Genomic DNA, 12881 nt, shown 5'->3' with positions numbered 1-12881 from the left:
GCATGCGTGTGTGTGTGTGTGTGTCCTGTGGTCTTGCGTTGATCAGCGACTAATATAAGCAATTACAGAGCCTGGTTCCAATATAACAAAGGCTTGATCGCTCCGGGGAACAAGCTAAACACACACACGCAAACACACACATGCATGCGTGCACGCACACACATGTACACACGTACACACACACACACACACACACACACACAGACACACACAGAGAGAGTCAGATCATCCAGGCAGCAGGGAAAAAGCACTCTCTCGGCATGCTGTGGTCGTGCTACGGTAATTGAATATGAGAAGATTTACCATGAATATTTAAACATTAGAATAAATACAATGAAGATCTGAGGCTTATAGTACAAACACTTCAGAGGAGGATTGTTGGATAAGTGCTCTCTCCACATAATTCATTCCTAATGTACTCTCTCTCTCTCTCTCTCTCTCTCTCTCTCTTTCCCTCTTTCCCCATTTCCCTCCCTCTCTCTCTCTCCCTCTCTCTCTCTTTCTCTCTCTCTCTCTCTCTCTCTCGCTCTCGCTCTCGCTCTCTCTCTCATCTCTGTCTTTTACTTGCCTCCCCCCTCTGTCTCTATGTGGCTTGCCTAGTGAGTCAATGCACATACATGGATAACAGTCTTGACTACTTTTCTGGGCTACAGCCTTTAAGACACTGCTTCTGTGAGGAGTTTGTAGCTGTGTGTCTTCAACATGTGTGTATTTGTATTTGTATGTGTGTGTGTAAAATGAAAAGAAGAAGGGGCCATTACGCGCGAGGATTGCCTGTATGTGTCTGTGCCGTCCGTCTGTTTCCCCTGTGGGTCGCAGCTTGGACGTTTCCTGAGGGCTGATGCCCTACTCGCCTCACATCTGAGCAGCCAGGCTGACTAGGCGGCCCCCAGAAAAAAGGCCCCTAGAGGCTATGAGTACAAGCTGTCCTGCTGGACCTCTAGTGACATCCCCATGGCTCCTCCTGAGCCACTCGCTCAAACACACAAACCCAAAAGGGAGCAAAGGAGCAAGAGTCAGTGATGCTCTATTTTGGCAACACAAACATAGTTGGACCAACTGTCCCAGCGGACAGTTCCGGTAGGTAATCCACAAGAGTGAAAGAAAGGAAAGGTGAAAAGTGTAGAGTAGAGAAGAAAAAGTCGATGTAGAGATGCCAGAGGCAGGCTCAACTTCTGAAGAATGACACATATTACAGGCCAGCTGGTCCACTGATAAAATAAGCCAAAACAATGAGATGATCACATGCAACAAATAAAGTATGAATTATTTCTGAGGACAAATATTTGACATTACTTCCCAATTCACTGATCTCTCTAAAGCCTTAAGGAGGATTTGCCCTGGATTAGGCCGGCAGTCGGAGGAGCGATTGTTCCGACAACATCCTCTCTTTCGTCTCAAAGGCTTTTGTTTTTATGATGAATTTTTTATCAGTCCTCTACAATGTGCCAAATGAGCCTCGAGTGAACAATAGCATAAAACCCCAAGACATACAGAGATACCCCCTATTACAAATAAAGAGACAGTTTTGGTAATTGAGAGAGGAAGTGATATTGTCTCTGCTCATTTTCAAGGACCATAAACCAGAAGAGGAGTATGTGGGGGACAGCATGCACCACTAACTACCTGGCTGTGTCTCTTTGGGGATTATCTTGGCATTTTATACCCTTATATCGATGCTCAATATTTCACATTTCACAACAGGAATTAGTTGAATCAAGTTTAATTTTTCACACAAGATAAAAATTTAAAAAACAAAGGCGAATGGATCATACATCCCATTGTGGTAGAAGAGAAAAAAAAAAACTCTTCTGCCTCGAAAGAGAAGTAGTGTGCTGGTACACTCCAGGATTCAAAGCACACTCTCCTATACAGGTATATTTATAATCCTTAGCTGTCGCTCTCCAGAAGAGCAAATCAAAGCCAGTAAAACATAACTGCCATAAATAAATGAATAGATGAGCAACAGCCCTGGACTGGAGGGATTCACCTAGCAATCACCCACATCAGATCAGATCAATGCTCATGGAAATTTCATGAAGCCTAGAATCCACACCGCTTCATATTTCACTATAATAACCCACAGAGCCGCAGGGGGAGTGTGTATGAAGGGGTGAGGGGGTAGGAAAAGGAGGAGAGAAAACGATGGGGTGTGGTGAAGGGGTGTTATAGGTATGAGCTTTAGGGGAGGAGTAAAAAGGGAGGGGGGTGTGTTTGGGGGGTAGGAGCATGGGGGATAATTGAGAGGTCAGAATGTCGGAGTCGTTGTTATTATTGGAAATGCAAGAGAGGAGGAGGAGGGGAAACTAGAGTGAGTGTCCGGTAGTCCCGTCTCCTTCTCCTCCTCTGTCATAACACTGTGCTGTGTGTGTGTGTGTGTGTGTGTGTGTGTGTGTGTGTGCGTGCGTGAGTGTGGAAGTGCAGGTAGTGTACTTGCAGGGTTAGGTAATTGGCTCTGAGGCTTGATGTTAACACCTTAACAGGCCCTCAGACAGTGGGTAAGGAGCTGATCATATCACAGCCTTCTGTTTCTCTCTCCACTCACTCGTCTCTCCCCTCTCCCTCCTCACATCCTCTCTCTCCCCCCTTCCCTCCCACTTTTTCCCTCCCCTCTGCAGTCTCCAGTGCTCAGGTGTGATCTCATAAGCGCTGCTTGGCGATCGATGCCGCCGGTGGCAGGGGGTTCAATAGCCCTGAATTACGGCTTCATCCCCCGCCCCCCCCACTCCCCTTCACACAGATGAGAGCTGCCCCCCCCGCCATCACCACCACCACACACACACACACACACACACACACAAAAAACACCCCCAACCGACTACTCACAATCCAGATCAATACCTTACAATCTAATTTTTATCCATTTTTCCATAAACCCCGAGATTGCGTTTATTTGCAGAATCCGACAAGCTAAATAAAGCATCGCTTGAACATGTCAGGGAGACTAATGCATGGCTGGAAATTCATACACAGAAAACAGATGAGTAAAGCTTTTTGCTCCTAAAGGAAGGGAGAGGCTGAGGCTGGGAGTAAGAGAAGGAGAAGAGGATGGAGGGGAGGAGGGGGCTCGCTAAGAGATTCTACAAATCAATGGAGGTGTGGATGCTACTACAACCTAAGCTGTAATTGTCTGTTGCAAAAAGTGCATGTCAACAGTTAACAATACCTGACAGCATGGATCCTCAGTGGGAGAATGTAAATTCTGGAAATCTGGATGAAAAGTGTACGCTTGAATTAAAACATAAGAAAACATAAGAAATCCTTCCCTCAGTGAAAGCCGCTCATTTCAGCAGGGTACCAAATAATCTACGTTCAAAATTCATTTACATCATCATCATGGAGCAGATGCTCCTGTAATAAGAACGGAGCATGCTAAAGAGGGGAGACAAGCCACATGGTGCAGAAAATTAATCTCAATCTCAAATAGAGGTGTGAATTTCCTTGCAGTTAAGACTGTGCGCAGTAAATGTGAATGTGTGCAGCTATCTCAGCTGCTCCTGTCTCCAGCTGGAGACTAGCCGTTTTAATCAACAGCAGGCCTCCACCCAAGCTCAATAAAAGACAGCATTCACAAATAGGAGCAAGACAAGTAATTGACCATCTCTTGGTTGCACACCACTTTTATTGCCAAATGACTACAGGCTGCATTTGAGTGGATGTGCTTGTGTATGCTTGTGTATGAATGTGTCAAATATGCATATTAATGTAGAACATGTCTGTAAATCTATATGTCTGTTGAAAAGTAGACTTTCTCGCTGATTTTCTCGCTAATTGCGCCACACTCGTTATATCAACACAATCAGCATCAAATATGTTTTACAAATGTGAATTGCTCAAGTAACATCAAGGCACCATCTGAGCAAAACAATCTCTCTCGCTGTGTGTGACAAGCAGATTTCATCACTATGTGGGACAGCTTAAATTAGTGCTAAAATAAATCAGAACTTTACAGGGCATGTTCATGCTTGCAAATTTTACTGTGGCATCATCTGTGTCTGCATCTGTGTGTAAAATGACAGACAACTGACAGTCCTTTCTCCACTCCTAAAACTAATTTGGAGCACAGAGGCGGGCACGGAGAGAAGGAGAGAGATGTCAGCAGCATCCCAGCTGGTTTAAATTCTTCTCTTGACTTTTGTCTTTCCCCTCGCTGCTCCTGCTCCTCCTCACCGCAACTGAGTGATGTTTCCTACACACCTAATCTGCACTCAGCGCTGAAAAACTACCCCTAATGTTTGTCCGTGCGTGTGTGCCGATGCGTGGCGGTGCGCGTGGTGCCGGCCTTAATGTGAGCCAGCAGAGCCTTTTAATATCAGCAGAGGCTGTAGTGGAAGCACTAAGCAGACAAGGCTGCATACTGAGGAGGGAGGGATTGCCTTTTGAACGACAAGGGTGATTCATCAACTCCCCCAATTTATTGCCAGTGTCCCCGTGTCACACACACAAACACATGCACAAGTGCACACACACACACGCGCAGGACCAAGTGGCAGAGAGTATTATCACTCTATATTGCATGGAGAAAAGAAAAGGAAGAGCTTCTCTGATGAATGTTACAAAGACAGCAATCCAGTAAAAGGTGATACACAACCAAACATGGAAATGCATTTATAAAAGGGGATAGGGGGAGGGGGTGGGGGTGGGCAATGACCTGATAATGAGAGAGAGAGAGGGAAAGAGAAAGAGAGGGAGAGAGGGAGATTAGGGAGAGCTCTCAGCCCCAGAGGTGCATAAGGCAGAGGGCAGAGAGAGGAACAGAAGGGGGATAAGGGGATAAAAAGACAGAAGAAGAGCAGAGACTGAAAAAAACATTCTTTTATTCTTATCAGTGGAGAGCTTAATTGCCTTTGATGAGTCTAATTGGAGCTTTCTGAAGTCTAATGGCAGAGGATTCCTCAGAGACGGCAGAGGACACATTACTGTAATAGCTTCTCTCCGAATCTCCTCTGAACTAAAAGTCCCCTGCTTGTCTTCTCTGTCCTGAACTACAGCTGAATTTTTCTTCCCCATTCACAGACGGTCAGTTGTGGAGTATCAATGACCATGCGGAGGCAGGCTGAGGGAGTACACCTATAGATGGGTAGTGTGTGTGTGTGTGTGTGTGTGTGTTAGTGTGCATGTGTCGGGTGTGTTTGCAAAGTAGCAGTAGCAGCAGTATTGGGTATGTGTTGACTTAATTAGGTCTGTGAGCTGCTCGCTTTCCTCTCCTCAGCAGAAGTTGATTAGCAATGCCAGCTGTCCCCAATGTAATTCAGTGTGCACATATGTGTGTGTGATTGCGCATGCACACGTAATATATGAGTGTGTACATGTCTATGAGTGTGGGGCTGTGTCGATGCATGTGTGTGTGTGTGTGTATGAATGCGCTAGTTGCCAGCTGCCACGCAGTGCTGCCAATCCTCCATGATTAGTACCCACTGGCAACTGGGCTCAAACTGGTGCCAAACAGACCCAGGAGGGCAACATGGCCCATGGTAATCCTCCATCCCTCTCTCCCATCCTTCTCCTCTCTTCCTGTTATCATCCACCTCTCTGTCTCTCCACTCTAAACAATTGCTTTGTCCCTCCAAATGCTGCTCACCCTCTCACTGAGCTCAGTCTCTCATTCAAGATACTGAATGTGAGCAGGTTGGAGAGGTCCAAGTAAAAATGATAAAACTGGTTGATATAGGAGGTATGGGAGAGGTACAAATATCCGTTGAGGGTATAGAGCTGTGGCTGAAGTGAAGTGTGTTAAGAGTAGGCCTGGGATCTATGCCTCGACACGGTTGACTGTAAAGGTGCCAGCACTTGGCAAGCAACATCACAGTGTGTGTGTTCAGCTCCCAGTGGATGACCTCTGTTACCTCTCACCTGTTGAGATTCTCCTCTGTGCCTCCATAGAAGCTGAGAGGCAGAGAGAGATGGTGAGGGAGAGAGAGAGAGAGAGAGAGAGGGGGGGAGAGGGAGAGAGAGAGAGAGAAAGATGCGCGGGATGAATTCATTCAAAGAAGCAAGTTTTGAATAAGTGAATGTGACAAGGTGAAAGAGTGGAGTGCTGGGAAGAGATAGGGCGTTTATGCATACGCTTCCCACATGTCTGGCACATTAAAAGGCCGTGCACATACATACACACACACCTACACACATTTATATACACACAGCTTTATGGGTTTGGCAGAGTGCGGGCTGTTGGACAGCTCTGGCATGGCAAAGGCTTCCCACCCATCTGCCCTCTGTCTTAGTAATGCAGTTAACTTGTCAATGTGCATGCGTGTGCTTTGAGTACATTTACACATACGTACAAACAAACAAGTGCAGGGAGCCGGGTCTTTCTCATAAGTACACAAACACAGGGTCATAATTATGACGCATGGACATGGATTCTGTCCATGCACAGTAATTAGGATGCATACAAGCTGCAGAAAATGCTCGCCGATGACGTGACGCACACGCTCTCTCAATTGTGATTTTGTCAAATGTTGGCAATTCCAGCCGGGGCTTACAGCCTAAGTCTATCAGTGGTTGAGATTACAGACAGATTTATGTGATTCACAGTCTCCCCGGGGACCTGTGGCCTCGCATTGGTTAATCACCGCTTCACATTCACTCTCTCTGCCGCTCTTTTCACTGCACGGCTATAACTCTGCACCGATACGCTCTGATGTAACACTCACGCTATTCATGTCCCTGCCATCAAAAATCACACTCTACACATGGACCTCTTCCTTCCTTCATCATGCCTTCGACAGGGTTAAATCACAATAATCCCACTAATCAAAAGGTTAAACCTCTCCCTGACCTTCACCTGCTTCATAAAAGAGGGCAAATACTTTTCCTCCTCTCGTCTGTAGGCTTCTCCCCCGGAATTATTGAGTCATGTTATTGAATTTTAGCATGCACATTTTTCTTCAGAAACAGTGTAAAGAAAATGACAGCATATAAACTGAATCACATTACTTTTAGCAGATATAGCAAAAAAAACAGACTTGATAAAACTTAAAGCAACTGTGTCTTGACTTTTTAATGTGATTTTAGAAATGATTCTGATGTTTTTGTTCCTGGAGAAAATTGCATCATTGTCAGCCAAGGGACCGGTAGATGGGAGTTGCATTATCTCCTTAAAAGTTAAATTAGTGTCATTGTATTTGTGCATAGGTAGTACCTGTGTAGATGAAGCGTCCAGGTGTGCCTTTGCAGAACTGTTTGGATTTGTAGGACAGTGTGACCTCAACCACCCCAGGGATGTGTCTGGGTGGAGTCTGCACTCGAATGGCATGGGGTGTGATCAGCTATGGAGAAGCAGATTGGGCAGAAAGATTAATGCAATGAAACCTCATATCCAAACATGTGCTCGGGGGACTATGTCTTCTGACTTTCTTTCTTTGTATAATCAGCCTGAAAATGATGTGTTAGCGCTGAAGCCCTCAGGTGGCTTCGTAGCCCAAGGCAATGTCACTGTGAGGCTTAGGATGGTTATCAGTGCTGACATGGACTCTGTAAGAGGGGTTCAAAAGCAGTTATCTGTTTATGAATAAAACACACCTTCCTCTGCATACGTCTATTAGGCAGTATAAGTAAACGTTATATGCTTGTCTGTTTTGCCCCTGTGTCTTTGTCTGTCAGTACAGGCTGTCGAGCTGCCGTAGCCACATTAAAGCACCACTGTGTCTTAAAGAGGCTCACTTAGTGTGGCTGATGAGCCCACTCGCCATGTATGTGTGTGTGTATGCCGAAGGGTCTTTGAAGGAAAACGGTAACAAGACAAAACACAGATGAGACCTCAATGAGTGCTCATTTTCTGCATGCTATGCTGAACTAGCACTCAAAACTAGCGGCGCTCAAAAGCTATCAATGCTGCTGCCAGAGCCTGTGTGCGTGCATGTGTGTGCGTGTGTGTGTGTAACTGTCCCTTTCATTGCTCACTTAACTAAGCTTTCATTCCACCATTGTCTGGCCCCACTCACCTCTCAGCGAGATAATATAGGAGCTTTTTATAGAATTATTCCTTTACTAAAGAGAAAGCTGTTTAGCTGCGCCGTTCGCTGACCTTCAATTTCACACATACACTACATTTACATTTTAGTCATGTGGCAGATGCTCCGTACAAAGAGACTCATACAGTACAGTGTGCATATTCCAGGAAGGCAGGTACTAGTAATAAAAGACAGGGGGAGGGAGCTGAACAGATATATGGCAAATAATAAGAGCTGCCACAGAGAAAAAAAAGGAAAGTCAGGCTACTGTTCACATTTTGAAATATATTTGATATACTTGTATAGTAGTATTCATTATTATTCACTTGATTGTTTAGTCTATCATGTGTTTGACAAATGCCTACTGTGAGTTTCGGTGGCTTCCTCAGTTTGCTTATTTTGTTAAAAATCTCATAGTGATTCAATTTACAGTGAAAGATGGAACCAGGAAATGTTTTTTAATTAATAAATGACTTGAAATGATAAAATGATACAGACAATTGTTGTAGATACATTTTCTGTATGATTAAATACTCATTGACTAATCGTTTAAGCACTAGTTTACAGCAGTGGTTCCCAAGCTGAGGGGCAGAACTCCTCCTCAGGGTTGCAAGATAAATTTGAGGGGGTCAGAAGATAATTGGAGAAATAAGTAAGAAAAAATATTTCTGTCACACAAATTGTGTTGACTTTTTCTCCATACTATAGCCTTTGTTAAGGGGTTGCTCTCAGGCATTACGTAATTTTTAAAAGTGCCTTGAGTCAAAAAAGTGGGGACCAATTTGTTTACAGTAACGTAAAAAAGGCCTGTGTTTAATATTTAAAAATGTGGTCAGAAAGCATACATATACACATGTGCACACAAACCTTTGTTCTTGAAGGTGACCAGATAGTGACTTACCTCACTCCAAACCAACATGGTTCCAAAGATGACCTGCAAGCCGTCAAAGAAGTTGTCCCCAATGATGATGACTGTAGCGCCCCCTGTGGTCCAGCCTTCACTGGGGCTGATGGCTTTGATGCTGGGGGTTGCTGGAAGATTCACAGACAAAACAGATTAGATGCTTAGTAACCTAATGACAGCCCATAAAGGTCTTCAGTACTGGCACCAGGTACAGTCAGTCCCCTCTTTCCATCTCTCACACACAGACACACACACACACACACATCACCTCTCTCCTCCCTCCCAGGGGTCGAGGCCGAGCGAGGAATACTAATCAGAGTGATTATACGCACCCCGTTATTAAACATCACCCCTGCCCTGTGTGTGAGGGCAGCGGCGGTGCGCTTGTTTTATGACACGTGGCAAAGCGTGCAGGCGTGTAAATGTCAGGTGTGCTGAGTGTCTGATCAAAGGCCACGCGACCGGGGAGCAGAGCAGAGCCAACAGTAGCTCTGCCCTCTGAATACGCTGCCTTCATTAACCAAACATTTAGTTCTTGCTCAGCTGTCTGTTTCATATCTGTGTAGCTATCTCAGCGTCTGTCTCATGACCACATGGGTTCGTATGTGTTTTGTAAACTTTCAGTGTTTTCTCTTAAAGTGTATTCTTTCTTTTTTCAATTTAGACATGACAAAGTCAGTGCAGCAATTGTAGGAAAAAAAAGAAAGAAAACCCACTCACCATCCCACAACCGCAAAAAATAACAATGAAAATAAATAAATACAACAAAATAAATAAAATGAAGTGTGAAGTGGAATGAGAGGATGCATAAATATAAATATGTAGTAGCCTGAACTTGATTTACTGCAGCAAACAACCAATTAACAAAAGAAAAAATGAGTATTACTGTAATAATAATAATTATAGTAGGCAAATAGTAGACTAGACAATTGCTAAAGACGATCATAGGGAAGAGATAGTGTGGGTCCCTCTCTCTCTGCAGTGAGCTCTACTCAGGAATCATTTAAATGACAATCTTAACTTTTCCAGTTGTATACTTTGTAGAACTTCCTGTATCAACTTGTGTATCTGGCCAACAGAGTGGTAAAGGCACACTGACATGCTGTATTGTAGTGGACATGTTCTGAGTTGGGGGTACTCTAAACAAATCATTTAGAGTCTAGGTTTATATGTGTGTTGAGGGCCTGTTTAAGAGTTGAAAATACATTGGACGAAAAATTCAGTCTGCCCCAGGCACATCTAAAATATATGTAAATGGAGATTGCTTACATCTATTACAGGCAATGCTTCTGTTGGGAAATATTTTTGCCAATTTAGTGTTGGTGAAGTGGACTCTGTGGAGCACCTCGCAGTGCAGTAGGCCATGCCTGGCACATATAGATGAAGAGTGCACCAGACCGAGTCGCTCCACTGGCTGTCGAAGATGTCAACACCCAAGTCGTGCTCCCAGGAGTCGTTGAGGGATACAGTGGGGGCTGGATTTAGAGAGTGAATTTTGCCATAGCTAATACATATCAGTTTGTGGTCATAGGGGGAGAAATTGATCAATTTTTGAATCACAGGGGCAGTGGAGGAAATGGGAAAACTGCTTTTGGACACAATGCCTTATTTTAAACAAATGAAAGAGATTGCTGTAGACAAGGGGATGCAAAGGATGCAATGGTGTGATAAGACCATTGGTTAACCAACTACAGAAGGCATGGCAGGGAGAATAAGTGATTAAAAGTGTTTAAACTTGGTGTGTGGATCAAAGCTCTGAGTAGACCATGAATTGGACCCAAATCCTGATAGTACTAGTGATGGTTTGTTTGAGATTGTGTGGGCTATGGGACTATAGGAGGCAGAGAGCAAGTAATAAAAAATGTAAAGAAGAAAAGGAAGGTGATATTTTGTTAAAAACCCAGAGTGGACAGGAGCCAAAAAGTTTGCAGCTGGCCCAATAAAGGAGTTTTTATTAATGTTGCAGGCCTAAAAGTAGTAGTGGAAATTCAGAAGCTCTAGGCTTCCTTTAGACTTGGGGAGCTGGGGAATTGATAGAAGACAGATAGGCTTGTTGTTTCAGACGAACACATTCGGCTGCCAATCAAGACTGGTGATGAAGGATTTATTGATACAAATCAGGATGTGTTGGAAAAGATATAAATATTTATATTATGACACTGCCTGCAAGAGATCCTAGATATGTCTGATTTATATGTATCTTGTGATTGAATAATTTTGAGGAACAAATCATTGAGGGAGCAACCCCAAATATTTGAATCAGTCTAATGCTATCTTAAAAGGGAATGTGAATTGGGGAACTATTTTGCCAGTTGGTTTAAGAAAATAATTAACTCTTTTGGAGTTTTAATTTATAAAACTGATAAGTGACCAAATAGATCAAAAGAACACAATAATGGGGGACCAATAATGGGGGGTGAACAGAAGGTTGTCTGCATAAAGGGAGAGTTTATGATGTGTCCTGTGCTGGGGACAAAAAGGAATTTATTGAATGTCAGGACATGATTTTGGCCAGTATGGTACAATGTAAAGGAAACTGGTCTATACTACAAGAATAAGGGTTCTTCAGAAATAAAGAGATGGACACCATAGACAAAGTTGCTGGTTGACAGTCTTCATGAAAGTAATCCTTTGTACATCCTCTCTAGAACTAGTGCTAATAATGTAGACTGCACTTTGTACAATTTGACTGTATTTTGCAATGATTTAATTGTTTCCTGTATCTCTACGATGGCAATGATTTTGTTGATTTTTGGGTACGTAATGAATCAAGGAGATGGGGGTGGGTCAATATAGAAATCTAGGGTCAGAGTGTAGAGCTTGGAGTAGTATTCAGAGAAAGACCTATTAATTTCAACCGGATCAGAGATAAAACTATCACTGGGTGATTTTATTCTAGGAATTAATCTGGAAGCACTGATTGCATGGGTCTGTTGAGCTAGGAGTCTCCCAGCTTTGTTCCCCTTTTCAAAGAGGCATTGCTTAGATTGTCTCAATTCATGGTCGAAATGTAATAGAAGTTTTTTTTTTTCAAGTTTTAGAAGTTCATCTGTGATCTGTGATTTCCGACAGCCTAGCCTTTTCAACCTTTCTCAATTGGGTAATTGCACTAGGACATAAGTTTTGAGAGCCTTCCACTTAATGCCACTACCAACATCAGGGGTATCATTAAATTCAATATAGGAACAAACCTGTGTTGCAACAAAGTCTTTCAACTCACTATCTGACAGCATGTGAGAGCTGATTCCAGAACAGATTATTATCAAGCAAAAAGTGTACACATGGAATAAAAGGAGAAAGCTTTACTTTACGTTTTTTTTTTAAAGTCAACGAGGGCATCAACACTACACTGGTGAAAATTTCTGGTGTGCTCTGTAACATGCCTGAAAGTATGACATAATGGTCATTAGTATCTAGTATAGTATTTTTTAGGTTTGAACATGTTATTCTTGTGGATGATAATGGCAGCCCCTCTCACTCTATCGGAGATGTGGAATAAGTGGCTTTAAAGCATATTCTTTATATCTTATCGGACATAGTACATGGAATAACAACAATAACCCACATTTTCAATAACTGGTATTCAGTGTTCTACTTGACCTTATCTGTGGGTATTATGGACTCAGAGATTACTGGATGTGATTGAAGAAAAGAACAGCATTGGGAAAATACATGTTTATACAAGCTAAATCTCCTCTCCTTAACAGATAGGCAGCTTGTCAGACATGCTGTAATTCTGTAAAGCGGCATAATCCACTTTAGAGTAGGCTGACTTTTTCCCTGCAGTCTAGCCTTTTGCTCTTTGCCTGACTCCCTGTTCTGTTGATCCTCCCCAACAAGCTGGAATGATATTTAGCCCCCCGATACGCCTGCAGAGATCAACGTTCACCAAGCAGCAATCTGTGGCCATAATCATGGCCTAAGATGCCTCCTTTTCACAGCCGCTGATATAATGTGCGCTCCGTGTGTATGTGTGTGTTTGTGTGTGTGTGTGTGTGTGTGTGTGTGTGTGTGTGTGTGTG

The 12881-nt window shown here is 43.4% G+C and overlaps 1 protein-coding gene across 12 annotated transcripts in view; it reads right to left on the bottom strand.

Annotated features, from left to right (window-relative positions):
* ebf1a (EBF transcription factor 1a) overlaps positions 1-12881 on the bottom strand; it is a 55835-nt gene that overhangs the window by 11147 nt on the left and 31807 nt on the right. For 11 of the 12 annotated variants that reach the window (XM_053324321.1, XM_053324327.1, XM_053324322.1 and 8 more), the window contains 2 exons: positions 8857-8987; positions 7145-7271 (listed from right to left, as the gene is read on the bottom strand). In XM_053324321.1, coding sequence (XP_053180296.1) covers positions 7145-7271; positions 8857-8987 — 258 coding nt within the window. Of the gene's footprint in view, positions 1-7144; positions 7272-8856; positions 8991-12881 lie in introns of all 12 variants that reach the window. The other variant, XM_053324324.1, reaches the window with a different exon arrangement.

Source organism: Scomber japonicus, chromosome 8 (assembly GCF_027409825.1).
Source record: "Scomber japonicus isolate fScoJap1 chromosome 8, fScoJap1.pri, whole genome shotgun sequence".
Classification (NCBI taxonomy): Eukaryota; Metazoa; Chordata; class Actinopteri; order Scombriformes; family Scombridae; genus Scomber; species Scomber japonicus.
The sequence above is the reverse complement of the archived record's forward strand: the minus strand, read 5'-3'. Positions and strand labels throughout refer to the sequence as shown.